The following is a 25,853-nucleotide window of genomic DNA, read 5'->3' as shown; positions in this document are numbered from 1 at the left end:
TCTTAAGCGATTTACAATAGGCATTGTATAAATATTCCTTTAAAAAATAAATAACGTTGAAATATTTTTTAAAAAATGTAATCCGTCATTTTAAATCAGTGGTATACTGAAATTGTGTGTCAAAATTTACTGCTAAATTTGTATGCCTGGGTTGCCTTGCTGGAACAGAAGTCTTTAGCTGTCTCTACATATATCCATTATACTTATTTGTTTAAGATGAAGAACGGCAGACATGTGACGTAACAGCTCAGATGGTACTGGTTTGTTGCTGGCGAAGTATGAAGGAAATATCATTACTTTTAGGCAAGTTGTGTCAGCTTCTGCCTTTACAGGCACTTCCCAATTGTCCGGATGCACTGATAACAGTACAGCAGGTAAGACTATTTAATATTCTATGGTTTGAAATCTTCAGTCCTTGGAACTGTATATAAAGTATTGGAACGAATTACTGTTGGCCTTTTGTCTATCACATCTTTTTTTAAAAAAACCTGTCTTGCTGTTTTCCAAATAATGCTGACATTTTATGGACAGACACTTGGGTGGGGGGGAGAAAGGTGTTGGCTAGATGTTAACAGCAGCTGTGCTTACTTAAAATTTCAGATTCTTTTAATTGGTTCACTTCTCTATAATTTGGCATCGAGAAGTAGCTCAAAGGATTGTTTTAAGAGACAAAAATATTCAGGGAAGATTCGTGACTGCTTATACCAGGGAGGAATTTTGAATAAAACAGTGCTTTAGCACTGCAAATTGTTTACTGATTTTCCATTTAGGTACATTTAATTACTGTTTACACTGATTACCTGTTACGATAAAGTATTCTCATAGGTGAGCGTTTTAGAAAGGGCACTTTCAAGTGTAATCTGAAGTTGCTATTCAGGCCATCCATACTTGGGGAGCCTTCCATTTATTTAATGGAGGGGGTTAGTCATATATCTATCCATTAAAGATTGAGAATTCGTTTAACTGGCTTCAGCTTCACTTCCACTTATATGTTTCTCATTTGGCAAACGGCAAGGTGAGAGCCGATGAAATTGCCATTTTAGTATAGCTTTTATGGTCTGTAATTTTCGACAGCAAACACATTGATGGATTGAGGGTATCGTGTTCCCCACAGGCTGGATGACAGAATTATGCCCATTCAGGACTGCTTTTCTAATGCCCCCCTTCCCTTTTTTTAAAACCTCATGGAGGCTAGCACACCATCTGGGACTGTTCAAGAGAACGGACTACAGTGTTTACAAGAAATTAGCTTACCACAAGTATTTCATTTGGAAATATTTTGGATTTATTAGATTTCTGGGTTTAATTGATGACCTTTTCCCTTTCCCATATGGTTTCAACCAGACCAGTTTCCATCTTGGCAGTCTGATATACACAACATGCTTTCCTCCTCTTCTGTCAGCCTTTCTCAGGAGGCTGGAGGTGGGGGGAACTGGGAGGTCAAATCCTGCTCCTGCAAAGGCAATGCCATTGTTTTAAACTTCAACTGGCTACTTGAAAGGGTACTGGTGACAAACTTCTTAGTGTATCCCTTGCTTTTTGGCTATCCTATGCGCAGGGAAGTAGTGCTAATATTTGTATTTGCATGTTGTCTCCAGCAGATGTTTTCATCTGTCTGAGAGCTGTGTTTGGACCTCTTACAAGGCCCAGGGAGTGTGGAGTCATCAACAATGTACCTCCACCATTGGAATGGTTCCCCACCCCTGACTTATGGCATAATCTGGATCACGCTTGCACTCCTTGTGTTTACACATTGTGGAAAGATGGCACGGGCGTGAGCTAACGGCTAACCAGCCCTCTAAAGTATAAAAAGCAGCCTTTAACAACTAATGCATGCAAGCAATGCTAAGAGTTGCTGTCAGGAGAAACAATGCAGTTGATTTACGTAAGTAAACTCGGGAGCAGACCATAGGTTTCAATGGGGCTATGTAAACAATTGCATTGGCTCCGTCTGCGATACCAGTCTTCTTAGCCTGTCAAAAGTACTTGTGTGTAAAATCCTTGCAGTTTTCTTAAGAAAATCCAAACCGTTTTTCTAGGTGAAAGAGATTGGGGAGTATTTCAAGCATCACCTTCTGAAGTCAAGGCACAGAGGGGCGTTTGAGCTGGCGTACGCCGGTTTTGTAAAGCTCACTGAAGTACTCTCAAGGTAAACTGCACCAAAAGTCACTTTCTTCTGTAACATTCAAGCCTTCGTGCAGGCAGGATGTCACTTACGTGGATATGAACTTGCTTTTTCATGGAGTTTACCATAATTTTAGCTCCTCCCTGCACACCCAAATATCATATTACCTAACCAAGACCTCAGTGTTTCCTTGGCTCTCTGTTCCTCGATATACCAGCTTTCTGGTAACTAAAACCAAAGCAGGTAGTCTTGCAGTACTTCCAAAATATGCTGAAAGGAAGAATGTGTTTCTCTTAATTCACGTTGGGAAACCTGTGGCCGCCAGATGTTGGACTCCACCTACTCCCAATCATTTGCCATGTTGTCTGAGGCTTATGGAAGTTGAGATCCAACAGTTTCAGAGGACCACAGGTTCCCCATTCCATGCTCTGAGGTAATTTCATAAATGTGAAGCAGTCGTCCGTGCTTCAACATCTCCCTCGCTCTGCCTACAGTGTATCTTACTTAGTAAACCTTTCCACAAAAATACTCAAAAGACAGCTTACCAAAAAATGTGCAGGCCGTATAATACAAGAGCCACTAACTTTTAGCTTTCCAGATGTTTCTGAACTACAGCTTTTATTGTCCTTGACGATTGGTCATGTGGGCAGTTGCGTGATTTAAATGCAGAAGGATGTTCTCTCTTCAGCTTCTTCCCCACACCCCAAAGCTGTTTTTCGTTCACTTCTGGTATTGGAGTATAAATGGAAGAAAAATAATACCTGATGTCAGGAGACGGACTACAGAGAGTAAAGCAATGGCGCTGAGCAGAGTTCAGCATCCTTTGTCTGTGCCATTTTCCTAAGCCTGACAAATGTTTATGTTCAAGTTACTTCAGAAAAAAAACAAAACTGCTGTCCAGCCTATTAAATGCTGAGATTTTGAGGAAATGTGGAATAAATTCTCTTCCCCACCCCCTTCTCCTTTTGAAAATGAGTAATACATTTACAGCTTTCAGAAAAAAGAAAAAAGTTTTGCTTGGAAATTCTCGCTGCTTTTCATTGGCTGATGTATAAATCTGATAATTTATAAAGGTATACAAAGGCCGATTTACACCCGCTATGATGAATCGTATTTTTCCATTTCATTTTAATTAGTTCTCCCACATAAGAACTAAGCAAAGTCAACTTCATTTGGGTGCAGTCCACGCTGTCAGGGCTGAGCCATTGGCCACTGTCGGAAGGGAGTGAGGAGTTGGGCTGGGGAATCAGAGGCAAGGAGCTAGCCAGGAATCGGAGCCAAAGAACATAGAAGCACACCAGAGCCAGGAAAACTGTTGTTGCTCGGGCAAAGTCCCATCTCAAACAGGAAGCCTTCTATAGTGCTTCCTGTCTTGTGGGACCTAGTGGAGAACTTGGATGGGTACGGTCAGCCCAGAATCTGAGAACTCTTCAGAGCTGTACGTCCATTGCTCCAGTGATCACCCGAGGCAGTTGCACTCATAGCCTAGGGTTTTTTGCCTGTTAGCCATAGCATGTATTAACTCTTGTACGCCTCATGTTGACATTATAATGACTACATCAGGGGAATAATTTCCTGGGTTGCTTTTATCTTAATAATAATAATAATAATAATAATTAATTAATAATAACTTATTATTTATACCCCACCCATCTGGCTGGGTTTCCCCAGCCACTCTGGGCGGCTCCCAACAGAATATTAAAAACACGATAAAACATCAAACATTAAAAACTTCCCTAAACAGGGGAATGTCTTCTAAAAGTCAGATAGTTGTTTATTTCCTTGACACCTGATGGGAGGGCGTTCCGCAGGTCGGGCGCCACTACCGAGAAGGTCCTGTGCCTGGTTCCCCGTAACCTCGCTACTCGCAGTGAGGGAGCCAGCAGAAGGTCCTTGGCGCTGGACCTCAGTGTCAGGCAGAACGATGGGGGTGGAGATGCTCCTTCACGTATACTGGGCTGAGGCCGTTTAGGGCTTTAAACAGGCATAGGCGAACTCCGGCTCTCCAGATGTTTGGGACTACAGTTCCCATCATCCCTGACCACTGGTCCTGTTAGCTAGGGATGATGGGAATTGTAGTCACAAACATCTGAAGGGCCGGAGTTTGCCTATGCCTGGCTTTAAATCTTGAGGTAGGAAATCTTGAGATAGGAAACATGATTCACTAGTTTTTAAACCACCAGTCATACTGTGAACAAATGCTTCCTTAGCCATTAAAAGGTATTGTGGAATTTCTATATACATTGCTGGTCTCTTGCAGCAACTAAGTTTTTATGAGCTGGTGTTTCAGATTTCATCCCCTCTGTGAGTGAACATCTGTCCATCAGTTTTACATGTGCGCGCACCCCCCTCAAAGCAATATTGGAGTAATACTATAGATAATACTGGTAACTTATGTGGTTGTGGTAAGAGAGAAGATGCAAAAATGGCTGAGTGCTGAACACTAACTACTGTTACTAGCAAAAATTGAGGTGACCTACCATAGAGGCCTTCCAGAAGAAAATACTGTTTGGGTTGTATCCGACTGAGCCATGTTCATAGACCCACTGAAATAGGATTGATCCTATCCCTTGATCTCAGTGGGTTATGACTAAAGTTGGATGCAATCCTTAATTTTCTTCAATTATTATTGTGTTATTTGTAAAGATAACACATGCGGAAACTTGTTGCCCGTGACTGAATTTATGTCTGAAATAATATCCCATTGAGAAGCCTACCAGTTTTGCTCATTGATGAATAACATTGTGCATTCTGTTTTATGCTGTATGCCGACAGATAAAGCGCCATTTTAATTACATTGCAAAATTAAGTTATCTTTAGCACATTGTTGGGGTTTTTTTGGGGGGGGGGAGTGTACAGCTGTGTGGCAAAAGGTGCAGATTATGTGGGACGTTTATTGTATTCTCTGAAAATGCCTGGAGTCGCTTCTCCACCTGCACAGGAGATTGTTTAAACTGGCAAGAGGAAAAGTAAATCAGAGAAAACCACAAAAGCCATTTGCTGAATTAGAACCAGAGCAACTTACACATTGGCGAGCTGTGTGATGTTTTAATTAGAGGTTTTGGAGATTAAGTATGATAAAATTAGTCGCTTGTTCCATCTGATAGAGATCAGGAGTCAGCATGGGCAAAGACATGCTTGAGTTAGTGACTGTCATTGCAATGTTCAAAAGCTCTTTCCCCTCACTTGCCACTTGCTTCTCATGGAAACAACTTTTCAGCCTTCCCAGAGGGCTGTGCTATTGCCAAGTCAAAGGGAGTAGCCTCTTCCATTTTCAAAGTCAACAGTTCTTACTTGTTTTTACTACTTCGGGACTACCAGAGTTTTGCTTGCACAAAAATGTGGGAGCTGTAGTGGGTGACCTGAAAGGGTTGTATTACTTCTGGCATCATCAAAGCAGCACAACGTTGTGGTGCTAAGGATTTGTCAGATTGCATTTCTGTATATTTTTCCTCTTTCTGCTAGTCCCAGCAGGAGGGAGCTTCATGTTTGTTCAGAGATAAGCCCAACAACTTTTGCTTTCAGCTACGTGGTTTTTGTTGTTTAGTCGTTTAGTCGTGTCCGACTCTTCGTGACCCCATGGACCAGAGCACACCAGGCACCTCTGTCTTCCACTGCCTCCCGCAGTTTGGTCAAACTCATGCTGCTAGCTTCGAGAACACTGTCCAACCATCTTGTCCCCTGTCGTCCCCTTGTGCCCTCCATCTTTCCCAGCATCAGGGTCTTTTCCAGGGAGTCTTCTCTTCTCATGAGGTGGCCAAAGTCTTGGAGTCTCAGCTTCAGGATCTGTCCTTCCATTGAGCACTCAGGGCTGATTTCCTTCAGAATGGATAGGTTTGATCTTCTTGCAGTCCATGGGACTCTCAAGAGTCTCCTCCAGCACCATAATTCAAAAGCATAGCTTGGCTATATTTTTGTATTGCTTCCTTGGTGAATTCCAGACAAGGCCTAGAGCTGGTTTGCATGCCACGCTAACCCAGCCATGGGATAATCATGAACATACCTCCCCCCACTGGTTTTATACAGCTTCCTCCCTCCCCTGCAGATGCCGTTTGTGGCATGAGCAAGTCCTAGAATGGCTTGCTGTGTGAACCAGAATCATGGTTTGTTTCAAATGAGTGGTAAGCCAGTAATAAACTAAGATCAGTGAACAATCAATTGATGTACGTTACAAGATTTTTGAGTTCATATATCTGTGCGTGTGTGTGTCTTGGTGAAGAGAGAGATTAATAATAATAATAATAATAATAATAATAATAATAATAATAATAATAATTTATACCCCGCCCATCTGGCTAGGCTTCCCCAGCCACTCTGGGCAGCTTTCAACCAAATATTAAAATACAGTAATGCATCAAACATTAAAAGCTTCCCTAAACAGGACTGCCTTCAGATGTCTTCTAAAAGTCTGGTAGTTGTTGTTCTCTTTGACATCTGGTGGGAGGGCGTTCCACAGGGCGGGTGCCACTACCAAGAAGGCCCTCTGCCTGGTTCCCTGTAACTTGCCTTCTCGCAGTGAGGGAACCGCCAGAAGGCCCTCGGCGCTAGACCGAGGAAATATTATGAAAAAGAAATGGCTATCATTCAAGGCACCCCAGGGTGCCATGGCACACTGGTTGAAAACCACTGGGTTAAACCGTGTTTGGCCGTGCTTGAACGTCATGCTGGTTTGTAATGTTTCTGTATATTTTCTGTTATGCTTACGGTGCACATGCAGTAGGCTACTTAATTTATTGACCCGAGATGCATGCACGGCAGCTTACAAAAGAATAATAAAATAGTTAAAATATAAAGAACACATGAAGCAAAGCTGGTTTAAATGGCAGCAGATAAAAACATATCCAGAAAAGCAGATTAAAAACAAAAGTCAAGAAACCCATAGGGCACTGCAAGAAAGAAGTCTTCAGTAAGCGTCTGAATGGTTAAGGAGAAAGGGAGCAACAGATCTCAGTGGAGAGGATATTTCCACCATCTCTGTGCCGCCACCAAAAAGGCCCTGTCATGGAGGAGCGGGAGAAGAACAGGGTGACATGCAGTTCTAGGATAGATCTCTGTACAGAAATTTTCCTATGTTTATATAGCACTATCTGAATATGAAATTCACTATTATAGCACTTTTAGTATCCACAAATTTAATTTAAAAAACTTTAGATGTTGACGTCTTCCTAAGTTGTTGCATCATGAATGTGTCTTTAAAAGTTTAAATACTTATCCCAAACTCCATACTAAAGCCAGATGTGTTGCAATTTTGTCTTACTCAGTTGCTTAAAATCTCTTAACAGGTATATCAGTATTGTAGTTCCAAAGCAAGGTAGTTTTATATCACTCACAGTTTATTGCTCTTCATAATATAAGGACCCCCCCCTACCCCAGTCCCAATATAAACCATGGACACAGGAACATATTTTCTTCACAATTCTGAAAAATAAGCTAATATGGCTTTACAAGGTCTCTTACAACTTGGAATATACACATGTGTAATAATCATGTCTTGCAATCAGTTGGTGAGTGGACATTATTTTGGCTCCGATTGCAGTTTCGTTTGCCAGGGAGAACCTGGGAGAGGGTATTCAGGCTTTTAAAAATTAGAAAATATTGTCGTTTTAAACAAGTGTCAATGAGGTGTGAGAACTGGCACTGCTGGAAAGGTTTACCTGCATGAGCTGAAATTGGACATGATTGATTGTGCTTTATGCACCTTTAATTACAGATGTGCTGGTGCATGAATTTCAGTAAGACTTTCAGGATATAAGCAAATTCCTCTACTCCTTTCTTCTCCTCAAGTACTAAGGTTTCCCCCATGCATTCTTAGGTGGAAGAAGAGGAAAGGACTAGATGAGACAGTTTTTTAGTTGTATGTTTTACATAATTAACAGTTGGTAAAATGAGTTGAGATTACGAGCTCAGAAGAAAATTAGGGTTGCGTTCAACTCTGTCAAACTCAGAGCAGACTCATTGAAATCCGAATACTTAAGTTGTTGTTAACTTTGCTGTCTGGTCTTTGACCGCAATAAAGATTGATTGATTATATACTTAAGTCCATTAATTTCAGTAGGTCTCTTTTGCTCACAGTTTGGCCAGATACAATCCTTAGTGTATAAATATAGAACAATCAGTATATAATAGTGTAAACAGATGTTATATGGAATAACTCATCCTCTTGGAAGATGTAGGGGATGACCTGTGTTTCTTAGGGGATGAGAAGACTGTGGGATAGGAAGAATGAGATCCTTTTATGTGCTGCTCTTTTTAGCATTCATATAACATCTGAAGCCACATACTTTAATCTCTTGCGGAACTAAGCAGCGTATCTGCTTAGCCTGTTTTTGAACAGTTTGCATCTTCTGCGACTAGCCTTAATTTATTGAGCTGTTTCCTTCATGTCATCTGCACTGCATTTTGGAAAGTATGTGAAATGGGTAAATACTTCAGTTTGACCAGCTGGCTGAACTACATTTTGGGCTGCGCATGGCATCCAGGTAGAATTTGAGGTTTTGCTCCTTTGCTGGAGGCTATTCCTCTAGTTTTGGCAGAAATAGTTATTTTTAAGACTGCGGTGCAGAAAGGCTTTATAGGTTATGCCAAACGGTGTAACTGCAGAGGAAAAATACTTCACGGCAAGAGGGCACTTCTGACAGCCTCGTATGTAGAAGGTCCCAGGTTAAATCCTGGGTGTCTCCAGACAAGGCTGGGAAAAGCTGGTGTCTGAAACCCTGTAGAGGCTCTGCCAGCTGGTATAGACCAGACCAGGCATCCCCAACCTTCAGCCCTCCAGATGTTTTGGACTACAATTCCCATCATCCCTGACCACTGGTCCTGTTAGCTAGGGATCATGGGAGTTGTAGGCCAAAACACCTGGAGGGCCGCAGGTTGGGGATGCCTGGACCAGACTAATGATTAGGCAGTTTGGTTTGCATCCTATAGTCCCTTTGGGAGAAATTGACATGAGCCACTTGTTCTTGTTTAGTCGCGTCCAACTCTTCGTGACCCCATGGACCAGACCACGCCAGGCACTCCTGTCTTCCACTGTCTCACGCAGTTTGGTCAAACTCATGTTAGTAGCTTTGAGAACACTGTCCAGCCATCTCGTCCTCTGTCGTCCCCTTCTCCTTGTGCCCTCCATCTTTCCCAACATCAGGGTCTTTTCCAGGGAGTCTTCTCTTCTCATGAGGTGGCCAAAGTCTTGGAGTCTCAGCTTCACGATCTGTCCTTCCAGTGAGCACTCAGGGCTAATTTCCTTAAAAATGGATAGGTTTGATCTTCTTGCAGTCCATGGGACTCTCAAGAGTCTCCTCCAGCACCATAATTCAAAAGCATCCATTCTTAGACAAAAGCCAGAGCTTTTCCAAAAAAGGAGATTTCACTGATACCTTAAGATCATTAAGTGTTATGTATCCTGATCGCCGTGTTTTCAGTTGTAGCCTTTCATTTGTTTTCATGCTCTTGTTTGCCTTGCAGGTGCGACGATGAAAGCCTGCACGGGCTGCCAGAGCGGTGGCTGTGCAATGTACTGGAAGAAATCAAATCTAGCGATCCTTCTTCTAAACTATGTGCCACTAGACGCAGTGCTGGGATTCCATTCTATATACAGGTACCTAAGATACCCTTCTAATCTTAAAACAATTGCAGTTTCTTCATTGGATCTGCTGTAAGAGCTGCAGGATGGTCTTGAATATTAAAATGTGCATGGGTTGTCTTTGGTTCTTCTTCTACACACACACACACACACACACACACACACACACACACACATTTAATTACAATTGTGTCTAAACAGTACATTAGTCTCTACACACCTGTCTTACTTTCATTGAACTTATGTCAGCCCAGATATAAGCAGAGGAAGAAATTCCGAGCACACCTACAATATGAAATATCATGGGCTCCATTTGGGATTGTACAGAACAAAACAAAGAGCAGAATCTGGAATGTAGCACAGGACAATTGGCTGACATTTCCTGAAAATAGGTTACTTTTTTGCTTCAGGGATAGCTTTATTCTTATTTTTTTGGCTACAACTAAAGATCTGAATGATCTTAAGCTTGAAGAAATATGATTCACCCAATAACGCTGCTACTTTTTGGGAAGTGAGCAGCAACCTTGAAAGTCAGGCTATAAATATAGACCTTTTAAATACCTAAGATGAAAATGACAAGAGTATATGTGTACAGAAGTACAAACCTTCCTCATTCCTTGTATAGCTTCAAAACCGGGTTGCAAGTGCTTGTTAAAATTAATCAAATACTTATTGGCTCTCTCCAGCTGCATAATCCAAAACAGATAATGTATTATGAATGAAACTAACAGAATTAAGACAAGTGAGAGGTTCTTTCTTAATGGTAACCTTTTTAAAAAAAGTTTTCCTGAGGTTTTTGCTTCTCCAGCTTGTTCCTAGAGCTGCCAGTTTCATTTCTAGAAAAATTACCTCTTTAATGAGTCGCAATTTTGTTTTGATTTAAACATTGAAAGTCCCTTTGCCACTTCCTGGGACTTGAGGCTGAGGTCTGATGCTCCTCATCATTTGTGCTAGATAGGTGTGTGTAATATATGTGTATGTGTGTGTGTGTGTATTTGGAAACTTGAGGCAACTGGGTCAGTTCTATTTGCAAAAGTTTAGTGAGGGAGTTGTGCTTTGTCTTTATTTCTTCTTTTTTTTGTTCTAGGCTCTGCTAGCTTCAGAACCGAAGAAGGGTAAAACACGCTTGTTAAAAATGACAATGAAAGAGTTGATTTCTTTAGTTTCACCTTCAAGTACTCCACCAAGCACAATCCCTCAGGTAATATCTATCTTAAATCACAATGCAAAGTCAGTAAATTTATCCGTTGTTTGTTTAGGACAGAGATGGGGGCAATCGGGCCCTCCAGATACTGTTGTACTTCAACTCCCATCTTCCTTAACCATTGGCTATACTGGGTGGCAGTGATGGGAGTTGGGAGCCCAACAGTACCCAGAGGACCACAGGTTCCCTATCAGTGGTTTAGGAAATTGTTGCCATAGAATAACGGTACACTGTCGTCTAGCCCCAGGCACCCTCCTTTGGATTCATGACAAAGGAAGAACAGCCGTACCTTGGAAGTCGAACAGAACCCGTTCCGGAAGTCTGTTTGACTTCCAAAACGTTCGACTTCCAAAACGCTGCTTCTGATTGGCTGCAGGAAGCTCCTGCACCCAATCGAAAGCCACAGAAGCCCTGTCGGATGTCTGGCTTCCGAAAGAATGTTCAAAAACTGGAACACTCACTCCCGATTTTCGATCGTTCAGGAGCCGAAACGTCTGACTCCCAAGGCGTTTGGGAGCCAAGGCGTTTGGGAGCCAAGGTTTGACTGTATTAACTCCAGGAATTCAATGCCACAATAAGTTTTATTTATATGTCTTGAAATCTTTTTAACCTGCCTTTCATCCCAAAGCAATCCTAGGGCAGGGTACAGTAAAACAATCTAAAACCAAAGCGCCACCAAAAATATCATAAAACAAAAGGAGGTAAAAGCTTTACAAGGACAGAAAGATATTGAAACCGGTACAGTCAGTAACAGAATTGGTACGTGGCCCTTCAGAGGCTTGAGAAGAAAAGCTTCAGCTTATGACGAAGCTGATATTTATTTTAAAGTATTTTGTAAACCACTTAATGTTTCAGAAATCTCTTAAGCATACAAATAATGTGAATAAGGCTTAAAGACTATTATGGATATGAGAACTAATCCTTAATTTATTAATTTATGATGAAAAGTAAGAAAAGATTTCAAGTATTGAGGTGTAGAATTCTGGAATAATTTCCCACAGTGTACAGAATAGACCACTGACCTAATTTCAGTGGCCTTCCCAGTGTCTTGTGGGGGGATACATGCCAAAACAAAAATAAGCCACCTTTCTGTGATAATTCACTCCCAGCGGGCTTCTTGCTTCAAATGTGGGTCCAGGATATTGGATTTGTATATCCTTCAACAGGAGCACACATACTAAATATAACTTTAATGTAGATTAAATTAGTATTTTATTGTGGTGATGTGTGTGTGGTGCAGTCACAGTTTACTGGGAACAGGCTGGGTGAGATTTGTTTCCTGGCTTGTTTTCTTTATCTTTTACCAAGCTGTTTATTCCTGACATTTCCCAGGCATGCAGTTATCAACTTGGCCCCCGACTCTTAAGTCAAAGCAGGCTACTGATCAGGGCTTGCTCGCTTTTCAGAGTTACAGTTTTGAAGTTAAAGTACATAATTTTGAGGTTATTCCGATAACTAAGTAGTCTGTATTGACTTCCCTCCCTACCAGGTCCATGCTTTAAATATCTTGAGGGCTTTATTCAAAGACACCCGCTTAGGAGAAAACATCATTCCTTACGTGGCAGATGGAATGCGAGCGGCAATATTAGGTTTTACGTCTTCTGTCTGGGCAGTAAGTTGATCCTTTACGTTTAGTATATTAAGTTTGAAAGCCACATGTTAATGGTGGTAACCGGGGTATTGATTGTGTTTCTCAATAACACTACAATGCCTGATTAGATTTTTATGAATTCTTTTTATAGAGTTATATGGAATGTATGCCAAGTGGGCAGCGTGCAGGAAAGGCTATAAAACAGCCTACAGAAACGCTGAATTGTGGCTCTTGGTATTCTTTTTATTTGGTTTTTATTTAGTTTCCTGCAATGAAGGCAGAGCACCGCATTCACCTTCTGACATGGAAAGCTGCTTCTACTTGGTTGATTAATATTAAAAACTCAGTAACTTTTTAACACACACACACACACACACACACACACACACACTTATATATATAGAGAGAGAGTGCCAGTTGGAGGTGATAATGAAGTCTCTCGTGGCATTCTTGGTCTAGAATGAATGCTTTAAGTTTAAGTTATTAACATGGGCTGCATCCACCTAACTCAGAGTTTCCCAAACTTGGGTCTCCAGCTGTTTTTGGATTGTAATTCCCATAATCCCTGTCCTGCTAGCTAGGCATGATGGGAGTTGTAGTCCAACAACATCTGAAGACCCACGTTTGGGAAGCCCTGATCTAACTTCTACTCCGTTACAGTGGTGCCCCGCAAGACGAAAGGGTTTTCCGTTTTGGAGGTGCTTTGCAAAACGAATCTCCTATGGGCTTGCTTTGCAAGACGAAAATGTCTTGCGAGTTCCTGTGGGTTTTCCCCCCTTCCCCCCCTTTTTCTAAGCCGCTAACCACTTATCAGCTGATCCGATAAGCCGCTAATAGCGCTAATCCGCTAATCCGTCAATGGGCTTGCTTCGCAAGACGAAAAAACCGCTAGACGAAGAGAATCACAGAACGGATTCTTTTCGTCTTGCGAGGCACCACTGTATTGCTATTAATTTCAGTGGGTCTAAAAGTAGAACAATGTTTCCGTGGGTGTGGTCAGTTAAAATGTAATGCCGCAAGATCAGTCCCCCCACCAAGTAATATAGTGTAAACACCTTAATAAAGGTAAAGGGACCCCTGACCATTAGGTCCAGTCGTGGCCGACTCTGTGGTTGCGGCGCTCATCTCGCTTTACTGGCTGAGGGAGCCAGCGTACAGTTTCTGGGTCATGTGGCCAGAGCAACGCACGGAAATGCCGTTTACCTTCCCGCCAGAGCGGTACCTATTTATCTACTTGCACTTTTTGGCGTGCTTTCAAACTGCTAGGTTGGCAGGAGCAGGGACCGAGCAACGGGAGCTCACCCTGTCACGGGGATTCGAACCGCCGACCTTCTGATCGGCAAGTCCTAGGCTCTGTGGTTTAACCCACAGCACCACCCGCGTCCCCAAACACCTTACTAACCAGTCCCTAAATAACATTATGACTTAGTTTTTGGGTAATGCTGTGCCAAACCATGACTTAGGGAGAACACGTGAGCATGCAGGTTCTCTCAGAGGAGATCTTGACCGCTCTTGCTCCTCTGGTCCGGCTGGAGTTTCTGCTGTCCTTTGAGCCATGTTTTGTCTTATCATGTCTTCTGAATCCGGGCTTGCGGTTTGTCTAACTCAGTGGTTCCCAACCTTTTTTGGGCCATGCCCCACCTAAGCATCTCTAAAATCCTGATGCCGTCCCCCATCCCCCCTGTGACACATAATTCTTATTATTCAAAAAGTGAACTCCTATTCATGTGGAGGAAACCTAAAAGGCCATTAGCTTGGTCTAAACAAGCTTCCAAAGAACATGGCACTCATGAAAGAGAAAAATAAAAGAACAAAAGGACAGTTGAAGTACTGAGGAAGAAATCACTAAGGAATTGTTAATAATAATAATGATAATATGAAGTGATATGAAAAAATAGCAAATAAAGTTCCAAAACATATAATAAAGAACTGAGATGCATAAATATAAAATAATTTTAATGGAAGCTTTTAATGTAATACTTTGATCATTTTAATTACTATACAATAAAATAAAAATTCAGAATACCATTTGAGCTCACCTCGAGATAAAAAAATGTGTATGTCACAATATACTGTATATGACACCCCTAGAACCATAAGAAATGCAAAAAAAATTTACTGTTAATAACTCATTCTCGAATTGCCCCCCTTAAAAATCAAATTGCCCCCCTGTGGGGCTTGCGCCCAATGTTGAGAACCACAGGTCTAATTCCAGTATAAATATAAGTTGAAATTGACATTATGTTTTTAAAATGAAGCTCTTTCCCCTTTATGGGCTTTTTTTCATCTACTTTAACTTATACATAATGAAAAGATATAGGAAAAATTGGGATGTCATTTAACACTTGCCTTTATGTTGCTTGATAGGTGAGAAATTCATCTACTCTTCTCTTTAGTACATTGATCACAAGAATATTTGGGGTTAAAAGAGGAAAGGATGAGAACTCAAAGAAAAACAGGTATGGTACATGGATGCTCTCCTCGTGAAACAGGGTTGGGGAACCTGCAACCATCCAGATTTTGGAATCCAACTCTTATAATCCCTAGTCAGAGATAATGGGAGTTGTAGTCCAATATTATTTGGGGGGGTCACATGTACCCCACCACTGCTATAAAATATTCTATGATCAAAAAGAAACTTGAGAAATGTCCCTTATTTTAGATGAATTTATATGAAATTTATTGTTATCATCTGATACCAATAATTAAACTGTGTTAAAAAAAATATATTATGACAGCGAGAACATGATGCTCTTAATCTCAGGGTCATGGATTTGAGCCCCACATTGGGCAAAAGATTCCTGCATTGCAGAAGGTTGGACTAAAGTCTACGATTGTTAATTTGGGTGTAAAATGGCACTCTCGGCTAATGTTTGCAGTTATTTTACTATTCCCGGCCTGCTAAGCTGTTGCTTTTTCTTTTCTTAATTTCCCTCACAAAGTATACTTCAGACATTTGTGCTTGCTTCAACGTGGGGCTAATCTAGATTTAGCTGTATAACTTTTAAAACATGACCCTAAGCCTCCTTGCGCAGAAACCACCCCAGGTTTATTTGGTCTTGCTTCCTGTTAAGTATGCATAAGATTGCAGCCCTCATTAGAGAGAGCCAGTGTGGTGTAGTGGTTAAGAGCAGTAGTCTCGTAATCTGGGGAACCGGGTTCGCATCTCTGCTCCTCCACATGCAGCTGCTGGGTGACCTTGGGCTAGTCACACTTCTCTGAAGTCTCTCAGCCCCACTCACCTCACAGAGTGTTTGTTGTGGGGGAGGAAGGGAAAGGAGAATGTTAGCCGCTTTGAGACTCCTTAAAGGGAGTGAAAGGCGGGATATCAAATCCAAACTCTTCTCTTCTTCTTCTTCTTCTTCTTCATTTCACAAATGCTACCTTTCCATTATCTTAAAAGGATGTACAAAGCTCTAAGCATAAGAAGCAGGATTCATATATGTTTATAATAATTATATAATTTATTATTTATTATTTATACTCTGCCCACCTGGCTGAGTTTCCCCAGCCACTCTGGGCGGCTTCCAATCGAGTGTTAAAAACAATACAGCATTAAATATTAAATATTAAAAACTCCCCCTAAACTCCCCAAATGGAAGATAGAGGTAGGTAGCTGTGTTGGTCGGCCATAGTGGAAACAAAATAAAAAAATTCCTTCCAGTAGCACCTTAGAGACCAACTAAATTTGTTATTGGTATGAGCTTTCGTGTGCATGCACACTGAAGAATCCGAAGAAGTATCTGAAGAAGTGTGCATGCGCATGAAAGCTCACACCAATAACAAGCTTAGTTGGTCTCTAAGGTGCTACTGGAAGGATTTTTTTTAATTTTGTTTCATAAGTGGAAGAGTACACATTGAGGGGTTTTACCCCCACAATTCATTGTCATGTGATGGTTCTATATGTATTTCCTGACGCCTTTAAATGCCTTGAACCCTTTCATAATTCGACTTTCATGGATGCGGAGTCTCGCTTCAGAAAAGGCGAAGGGCCTGGGTCTTTTCTCGTGAGCCTTTGCAGAATGGGCCAGGAATAAGTGAGCTGATTCTGAAAGTGAGAGAACTGTGGTGCGTCTGGTTTATAGCCTGGGTGGTAGGTTGAATTCTTAAATGGATTCTGGACAGGAGTGGGTAGCAGGGCAGAAAGTGTCAACAAGGAGTTGTAGCAAAGCCAGAGTGTGGCAGAAGCAGACAGGAGCAAAGGGAAGCACAGGGCCTGAGAACAGCACATCCAAGGGCTGCAATGTAACTTTTCAGTTACACACTTGTTTGGTCCAAATGGGCTTTGTCTGTATTGCAGGCATGGGCTGGGGGTTCTGCCGTCACCTGTTTTCAATTAATAATATTCTTGATTGAGGGATGTACAACTCTGAAATGGTGCCAGCTGCAAGGGCAAAATGTTCACAATTTAAACCCACACATGATTGACTGATACTCATTTTCTGAATAATATATAAGCACAAATAGAATCTAATCTGGTGATTTTGTTATTTGGGTATGTGTGAGCCCTTCAGGCTGCGTGCCTACACTAATTTAATTTTAAGAATGACTTTTGGGAACTAATCCTTTACAATGAAATTATAACAATAATCTCTGTTTGAGGAAACCTGCATTTTATATTTATTTGTTCTGGTTCAGCAGCTGAGACACTTTTGTAATAATAAAAAAACCGCTAGATGTCTCTCTTGATTCATGTTTTTTTTATTGCAGAATAATCACTGTGTACCTAGAGCAACGATATGTAATTCGCTTTCCTTCAGGCATCCTTTGTTTCCAATATGTACTTGTGTTTGGATTACAGTCAAGTACATTTTATGTAACTTTCTGGGTCGTTTTAAATGAGCCAACATTTTCAAACTGGGAAGCCTGAAGGTAGGAACTTTTCCATAAAAGTGGATCTTATTTCCACAGATGTCGTGTTGATCCACCTCCTGTACCTTTTCACTTAATAGGCAACCTCAGATACGTTTTAAAATTAGGTTACATGGGCAGGTGTCATTGACATGAGTGGAAAGTCTGATCTCCCAGATTGTGCGATGATAGAGGAAGCCTCGTTAAATTAGATGCAGCTTGTGCCACAGGTTATTGAGGACCTAAGGTTCTAATTTCTATATCCAAGGCTGAACATTTAGAAGAGGATGTTGCAGCATGGTTTGACAGAAATGAGAGGCCAGGCAATTTTAAGAAAATTATTTTTCTCTCCTTACTTCTGCAAGAATCCATGGCAGTGGTACTGCATTTTACATTGAAGAAAAGAGTTTCCAAAGTCCCATCTTCCCAGCCAGTTGAAAATCTTCAGTTTACTCATGGGTTTGTTTAAAGTGTAAATGAATTACCCTTGCGAAAGGTGCAGGAAGCTTGTACCACTATAATATCCCCCCCCCCAATCTTTCTCTTGTAGATATATTTAAAACAAGGGGTGGAAAACATATTTACACCCAAATGCCTTCCATTCCTGTCTGTCCTAAAGAAAGAAATAATATTCTGCTCTGGCTCATTACTTCTGCCCTCCTTTTGGCTTTCTCAAACCTCTCAACCTTTTTGAACGTTATCTCTCCTCCACCCCTGCAAGTCAATTTTGACAAGTGGGCAGAACCACCCAGGTGCTTGGCAGGTGGGTTGTCCTATTGACAGGTCAAAGTTGGCCCAGGGGGTGGCAGGAAAACACTGCCCTATCAGGATCAAACTCCCTGCACATCAGGTGATTGTGTCCGGCTTTCTGCAAGCTTTGCCAAGCCAGCCAATTCCCAGCAGAACTGTTATACAGTACTTTAACTACTTTTTTTAAAATTTCTCAAATGACATCGGAATTAGCATCCGGGTGGAATTTCCGGAAGTCGGCAAAAATGCCCGAGGAAACCCGGGCGTATGGCAACCCATGTCAGAAGTGTTGATTTTTTGATGAAATGCCAAAAAATAGCTCCAAAATTGTCTTTTCTTTTTTAGATTTTGCAAAAAAAAAAAAAGCTCAACAACTTTTGTGCCCAGATTTTCACTTTTTGAAGTATGGCAACCCTACTTATATAGATGCAGTTCAAATCAGCAAGAAATGTGATTATTTCTTTATTAGTGTCCTTGTTCCTCATTACGTAGTGTAGGATTTGCTGTTAAACCCATAATGCCTCGAAAAGTTCGGCCTCTGCTGTGAGTAGCAGATTTTCCTGTCCATATCTTGTTGTTATATATGGACTCCAAGCAACAGTGGGGTTTCCTACTTCCCGTGTATTTATCATAGGGCCACTCCACACATTATAATTTTAGGTGTTGGATGTGCCTAATAGCTGCTTGGAAACTTACTCCTTACAGGTACAGAGAACAGATTTGCTGTATACACTCAGTGTCAGTGAAAAATTTAGTGGAATGACTTTTGCAGGTAACAAGCTATTCTTTTGGACACCTGTATAAAGATCACTGCTGCTGTTGCTGTTACAGAATGAGGATGGAAAAAATGCCTGAACTATTGAACTTCAGTACCTATAATTTCCTGAAACACACTTATCTTCTGTTTACAGCTTTGAAGAATGAGTAATGATTCTTCCTTTTACTGGCATGTTGAGTGCAGATTTCTCTGAATTTCCAATTAGTGCTTGAGTACTAATCAGAAAGACTATTCAGGAATTGATTTTGTTTTTTTCTTCCCCTCTTGCCAAAGGAGCTTCTCCAAAATGCCATCACTTATTCTGTAGTAGCATTCCTTTATTCAGAACAGAACCGCTGAATAAAGTGATACCTCCCCTCGACAAACATGAATATTAACGATAGTCCAAGATTTTCTCCTTTTTCATGATGTAGTTAACAATGCAAAGGCAAACTCCCATGAGCTACAGAATTCTGAAACAGGCTGTAGAGAAATTCATGTGACTGCATGTCTCTTGGATGATATTGATGAGAAAGAAAGCACTTTGTGTGTGTAAGTGAATTTAGGGGATAAAATCATTCTTGCGCTGCTAATTATTGAATAGTGCAGCCTGCTTATGGAAGGCTTCAGTGGGAGAGCAGGTTCTCTGTGGAATTTTAAGGAAAGAAGTGGCAGTGTTGCAAAGGCTGACTTAGTGTAAATCAGATGCATTCAACTATGGTTGGAAAAGTTTGATAGGCAGGTTTTTTTAAAAAAATTAAAATCTGGTACCCACTATGAGACCTGGGACACGTTTGCAAGTGTTCAATCAGAGTTAAACTTATGAGTAAGGAACCAAATGATGTTGGACTTCCAGCTCCCATGAGCCCCAGCCAACGTGAATAATGGTCAAGGTTGGTAGAAGTAGACCACCAACCTATGGGGGGTGCACACCCCTGTTTTGTTGTTGTTTAGTCGAGTCCGACTCTTCATGACCCCATGGACCAGAGCATGCCAGGTACTCCTGTCTTCCACTGCCTCCCGCCCGCAGTTTGGTCAAATGCATGTTAATAGCTTCGAGAACACTGTCCAACCATCTCGTCCTCTGTCGTCCCCTTCTCCTTGTGCCCTCCATCTTTCCCAACATCAGGGTCTTTTCCAGGGAGTCTTCTCTTCTCATGAGGTGGCCAAAGTATTGGAGCCTCAGCTTCAGGATCTGTCCTTCCAGTGAGCACTCAGGGCTGATTTCCTTAAGAATGGGAGGTTTGATCTTCTTGCAGTCCATGGGACTCTCAAGAGTCTCCTCCAGCATCATAATTCAAAAGCATCAATTCTTCAACGATCAGTCTTCTTTATGGTCCAGCTCTCACTTCCATACATCACTACTGGGAAAACCATAGCTTTAAGTATACAGACCTTGGTTGGCAAGGTGATGTCTCTGCTTTTTAAGATGCTGTCTAGGATTGCCATTGCTTTTCTCCCAAGAAGCAGGCGTCTTTTAATTTCGTGACTGCTGTCACCATCTGCAGTGATCATGGAGCCCAAGAAAGTAAAATCTCTCACTGCCTCCATTTCTTCCCCTGTTTTAGTGTGATGAGAACAAGCCACGTTGAGCCTTGGGTTCTGGAGCTTCCATTTTTGCTTCTCTGTTTAAAACCGGTTTGTTCCAAGCAATACCTAGTTGGCATTAATCATGGCTTTCAGTTCAAATTACATATAAAGCTGTGTTTAAGCAAAGCAGAAGCAAAAAGGGGATAGTACTAGATGACTCTTGTGACCATTCCAAATCTGCAATTCTATGTAGCAGGTTGTGCACACCAGTGCAACCGCCATCCCTGGTGAACCAACCTGGTTTAAAGAAGGAGATGCATACAACATTCCACAGGTAAATTCTTCTTGCTTGCCTAAGATCATGCTTAAATTGCTCATGAGTGCTAACCTCCTCCTGCATCATAGCCTTGGACCAAACCCTCTGAATGAGAACTTCAAGCGAGTGGTGGATTTCTCACTTTTAAAAATAGTTTACTAGAAAAGGCAGTAGATTCGTAGATGAGATGGAAAATATTAACAAATGAAAACAAAGCTTTCAAGTTCTCATAATGTTAGGTGCTACCACAGGGATCAGATAAAAAATCTGGATAGCAGGCAGTACAGCCAAGGAAGGCAGGCTGCTTCAAGTTCAAGCACCAATTTTGATGCATGTTGGAGATAGCACATTCTCGGGGACTACTTTAAAAGGTAGAGCTTTTTATGGTGACTGTTAGACACCTAATTTACCAAAGGGACGGTAATGGTTCAGTAGCGTAACACACTTTATTCAGTATGGTTATCTGCCCTCTTCACAAGAAATGTGGAAACGTAGGGAAATGCCTGTTGTCTTTGTCCATGGAGTTTTCTTGGCAGGGATACTGGAGTGGCTTGCCGGTTCCTGCTCCAGGTGGATCACATTTGGTCAAAACTCTCCACTATGACCTGTCCATCTTTGGTGGCCCTGCACAGCATAACTCATAGCTTCTCTGAGTCATTCAAGCCCCTTCGCCACGGCAAGGCAGTGAATTATGGTGTTGGAGGAGACTCTTGAGAGTCCCATGGACTGCAAGGAGATCAAACCTCTCCATTCTTAAGGAAATCAGCCCTGAGTGCTCACTGGAAGGACAGACCCTGAAGCTGAGACTCCAATACTTTGGCCACCTCATGAGAAGAGAAGACTCCCTGGAAAAGACCCTGGTGTTGGGAAAGATTGAGGGCACAAGGAGAAGGGGACGACAGAGGACAAGATGGTTGGATAGTGTTCTCGAAGCTACCAGCATGAGTTTGACCAAACTGCGGGAGGCAGTGGAAGACAGGAGTGCCTGGCGTGCTCTGGTCCAGGGGGTCACGAAGAGTCAGACACGACTAAACGACTAAACAACAACAAACAACAGGGAAATGCCTTGCAAGGAGTCAGATGTTTGGTCTGTCTAGCTCAGAATTATTTGCACTAACTGTAGCCATGGTTCTGTCTTTCCCATCCCATTCTGGAATTGAACCTGAGAATTTTTTGCTTTTGAAACCATTTGCTGTACAAGTGAGCTAAATGCACCTGTGACACACAGAACTTATTCCTCGAGACCAGACTTTCTCCACCTTGGGTTCCCAGGTGTTGTTGGACTACAGTTCCCATCTTTCCTAGCTAGTGTGGCGGGTGGTCAGGGATGATGGGTGTTATTTATACCCCGCCCGTCTGCCTGGGTTTCTCCAGCCACTCTGGGCGGCTCCCAACAGAATGTTAAAAACACGATAAAACATCAGGCATCAAATGCTTCCCTAAACAGGGTTGCCTTCAGATGTCTTCTAAAAGTTGATGGGAGGGCGTTCCACAGGGTGGGTGCCACTACCAAGAAGGCTCTCTTTCTGGTTCCCTGTAACCTCGCTTCTCGCAGTAAGGGAACTGCCAGAAGGCCCTCAGAGCTGGACCTCAGTGTCCAGGCTGGACGATGGGAGTAGAGACGCTCCTTCAGGTATGTCTCCTGTGCTCTCTTCCAGCTGCCCTATTAGCAGCAATGGAATGACGTTACAATGGTACCTCAGGTTACATATGCTTCAGGTTACATACTCCGCTAACCCAGAAATAGTGCTTCAGGTTAAGAACTTTGCTTCAGGATGAGAACAGAAATCTTGCTCTGGCGGCACGGCGGCAGCAGGAGGCCCTATTAGCTAAAGTGGTGCTTCAGGTTAAGAACAGTTTCAGGTTAAGAACGGAACTCTGGAACGAATTAAGTACTTAACCCGAGGTACCACTGTATATAGTTTTCACTCATCTTCTGTCAGCTGTTCAGCAGAAAAAAAAAACCTTCATCTCCTCCCCCCCACCCGCCACATTGCTCTTTACTGTGTTTTCCATCTTTGCTTTGCACCACAATTCAAGAAAGACACTGACAAACTGGAACGTGTCCAGAGGAGGGCAACCAAAATGGTCAAAGGCCTGGAAACAATGCCTTATGAGGAACGGCTAAGGGAGCTGGGCATGTTTAGCCTGGAGAAGAGGAGGTTAAGGGGTGATATGATAGCCATGTTCAAATATATAAAAGGATGTCACATAGAGGAGGGAGAAAGGTTGTTTTCTGCTGCTCCAGAGAAGCGGACACGGAGCAATGGATCCAAACTACAAGAAAGAAGATTCCACCTAAACATTAGGAAGAACTTCCTGACAGTAAGAGCTGTTCGACAGTGGAATTTGCTGCCAAGGAGTGTGGTGGAGTCTCCTACTTTGGAGGTCTTTAAGCAGAGGCTTGACAACCATATGTCAGGAGTGCTCTGATGGTGTTTCCTGCTTGGCAGGGGGTTGGACTCGATGGCCCTTGTGGTCTTTTCCAACTCTATGATTCTATGATTCTATGATTCCAGTTACATTTTTCCTTCTTTGCTGCCCACATATCAGTGGGTACCTCGGGTCTCCTGTTTGTGCAGAGGAAGCTCCCTAGGTCTGGGCACGACTGCTGTTTGATCTGCTTGGGAGAGGAATGCAAGGTAGACTCACTGCATTACGTACACAAAGCAGGCATGCTGCAATTGTTCTAGGAGTCTTCATTCCTCCGTCAGTCAGTCGTGGGAGAAGGTTCTTTCAAAAGGCTAACAAGTGAATCATTTTGTGGTAGGGCTCTGGTAATCCTCCAAGGCAGTAATCAAAGGCAGTAAATGAGCTGAGATTAGTTTGGGATATCCTGAAAACTTCTTGAACAATAGGTACGTACAGTGTGAGTGTACAGTCACAAAGCTGATGTATGCTTAAATAACACCTTTGTACTCCCCCCACCTGTCAGTCTCTTTGCATTCACAAATGACTACCTTGAGGTTTTTTGTTTTTTCAAAAAAAGTAAAATAAAAATTCCTGCTTATCATCTGATGCACCCCCTCACATCACTGATTTCTTAAGAAGTGCTGGCTTCCCACAGTTGCTCTTCTCATGCCTAAATACACAAAGGTATCATAAATAGCAAACTAACAGGTACTGAGAGACTGAGGCATAAAAGAGATCAAAGCAAACAGACCATGCAGTCATTTCAAAATCTTGGCTGGCTGCTCTTGTAAATAAGAGTGCTTCTAAAGCAGAAAGCATTCAACTACTGTATTTATATAGGCCTTGACTGACAGTTCGGTTATTAACTTCGTAAAAACACAGGCAACGTAAACTAGTAGGAATGTTTGCTCTAGCAGTTTCTATCTGAAAGAAAATGAAAACCAAGGTATAATGGCTTGCTCTCTGTTTCCCTAAAGTATTTATTTTAGAACTATGCAGCATAAAAGAATGTTTTCCCAAGTCAGTGAACTTAAGCAATGTTGCTTGCTTTCTGATATTTAAGTATGTTGTTCCTTGCAAAACAAATGGTACATTTATCAATCTTTTTTGCATTCAGTAATGCTTAATTAGCCTTTTAGCTCCCTTTCTCTCATTGCCTTGCCTTTTTAAAAATAAATAAATAAATATTAAATTGCTCTTGTGAACTTGCATAAAAAGAGAAAATAGAGGTATTAACTCTTGAAATGAAGATATATTTCACAGTTATGTTCAGCGGAATCCTAACTGGATTTTATCAGTGTAAGTATCATTGGATTTAAAATTGCCTACTAGTCAACCGCCCCAATTTAAGCAGGATATCCTAGAATTACAGAAGGCATTCCAGCTTCTGATTGGCTCCTGGAATGTCTCACCTTTTGGTTGGTTGCTCTGGTAGGAGTCAGCTGACTCATGCCACAGCAGCTGAGCAAAGAATGAGTGTCCTGATTTAGATCCCCCAGATGATGATGATGATAACAACAACAACAACAACAATTTATTATTTATACCCCGCCCATCTGGCTGAGTTTCCCCAGCCACTCTGGGCGGCTCCCAATCAAATGTTAAAAACAGTACAGCATTAAATATTAAAACCTTCCCTGAACAGGGCTGCCTTCAGATGCCTTTTAAAGATAGGATAGCTGCTTATTTCCTTCACATCTGAAGGGAGGGTGTTCCACAAGGTGGGTGCCACTACCGAGAAGGCCCTCTGTCTGGTTCCCTGTAACCTCACTTCTCGCAAAGAGGGAACCGTCAGAAGGCCCTCAGTGCTGGATCTCAGTGTCCGGGCTGAACGACGGGGGTGGAGACATTCCTTCAGGTATACAGGACCGAGGCTATTTAGGTTGGTGGGTATGAAATTGCTGTGAATCCCCATGCCAGGAAACTTGGAAGTGGTTGTCTTTGTTATCTTTTATTCCTGATTAATGAGGCCTAGAATCTCTCAGCACAGTCCTAAACTAATGAAGCGCCCCTTCGGTGCCTTTGAAATGTTTCACAATATCTAATTGGGAAATCTAGTTGGTTTGTCACAACACTCTTGTATTTCAGTTCAGTTTGTCCCTTATTGCTCTTCAACAAATCTTCCTGTACATTTGTTATGCCCTTTCAACTATATTTTATTGTATGTAAACCACCCTGGTAAATCTTATTTTAAAAGAAGGCTAAAACCTATTGAACTTGAGAATCCTGTGAATTGGCTCATGTGAATATTGTAGTATTCTGATTACTTTGTTTTGGCCTTTCATATGATTTATGAGAATATTATTCACTTTGAGGGCAAGTTCAAACATATTTTTCATCACTGCAGTATCAAGTAATTACTCAAAAGTATTAATGAACTCCTCACGGATTAGTAAATACAGAATTTTGTGGTCACTTCTAGTCAACTCAGACACACTGTTTTTCAGTGAAGGCAGTGTATACTTTGCTTGAAAGTCATCTTAATCAAGTTATGTATGTGATGAAACAGTGTGGAGTCTCGTATTTAGTGAACCATTCATCTAAGTGGCATTGACCCCCTTCCTCCCCCCAAAAGTTTTGCCATTAAATTATTGACATGGGGTCACCTCCTCCCCTCCCTCCATTTTTGGATTTAAAACATATTTCAGCTGTGTATTAAAAGCCCCAAGAAGTTCATTCTCTTTAGTGGAGGGTATTCTTTTACAGAAACATCAGTGGCTAATGGCCTGCAGATGCTGTAA

The 25,853-nt window shown here is 41.9% G+C and overlaps 1 protein-coding gene across 8 annotated transcripts in view; it reads left to right on the top strand.

The window, feature by feature from the left end:
* THADA (THADA armadillo repeat containing) overlaps positions 1 to 25,853 on the top strand; it is a 155,604-nt gene that overhangs the window by 31,075 nt on the left and 98,676 nt on the right. For all 8 annotated transcript variants that reach the window (XM_083494029.1, XM_083494030.1, XM_083494023.1 and 5 more), the window contains exons 21-26: positions 217 to 374; positions 2,040 to 2,149; positions 9,584 to 9,716; positions 10,789 to 10,902; positions 12,395 to 12,517; positions 14,864 to 14,955. In XM_083494029.1, the coding sequence (XP_083350155.1) occupies positions 217 to 374; positions 2,040 to 2,149; positions 9,584 to 9,716; positions 10,789 to 10,902; positions 12,395 to 12,517; positions 14,864 to 14,955 (730 nt within the window). The remainder of the gene's footprint in view (positions 1 to 216; positions 375 to 2,039; positions 2,150 to 9,583; positions 9,717 to 10,788; positions 10,903 to 12,394; positions 12,518 to 14,863; positions 14,956 to 25,853) is intronic.

The sequence above is a fragment of the Podarcis liolepis genome, assembly GCF_965112155.1.
Source record: "Podarcis liolepis genome assembly, chromosome: 3".
In the NCBI taxonomy this organism is placed as follows: Eukaryota; Metazoa; Chordata; class Lepidosauria; order Squamata; family Lacertidae; genus Podarcis; species Podarcis liolepis.
The sequence above is the reverse complement of the archived record's forward strand: the minus strand, read 5'-3'. Positions and strand labels throughout refer to the sequence as shown.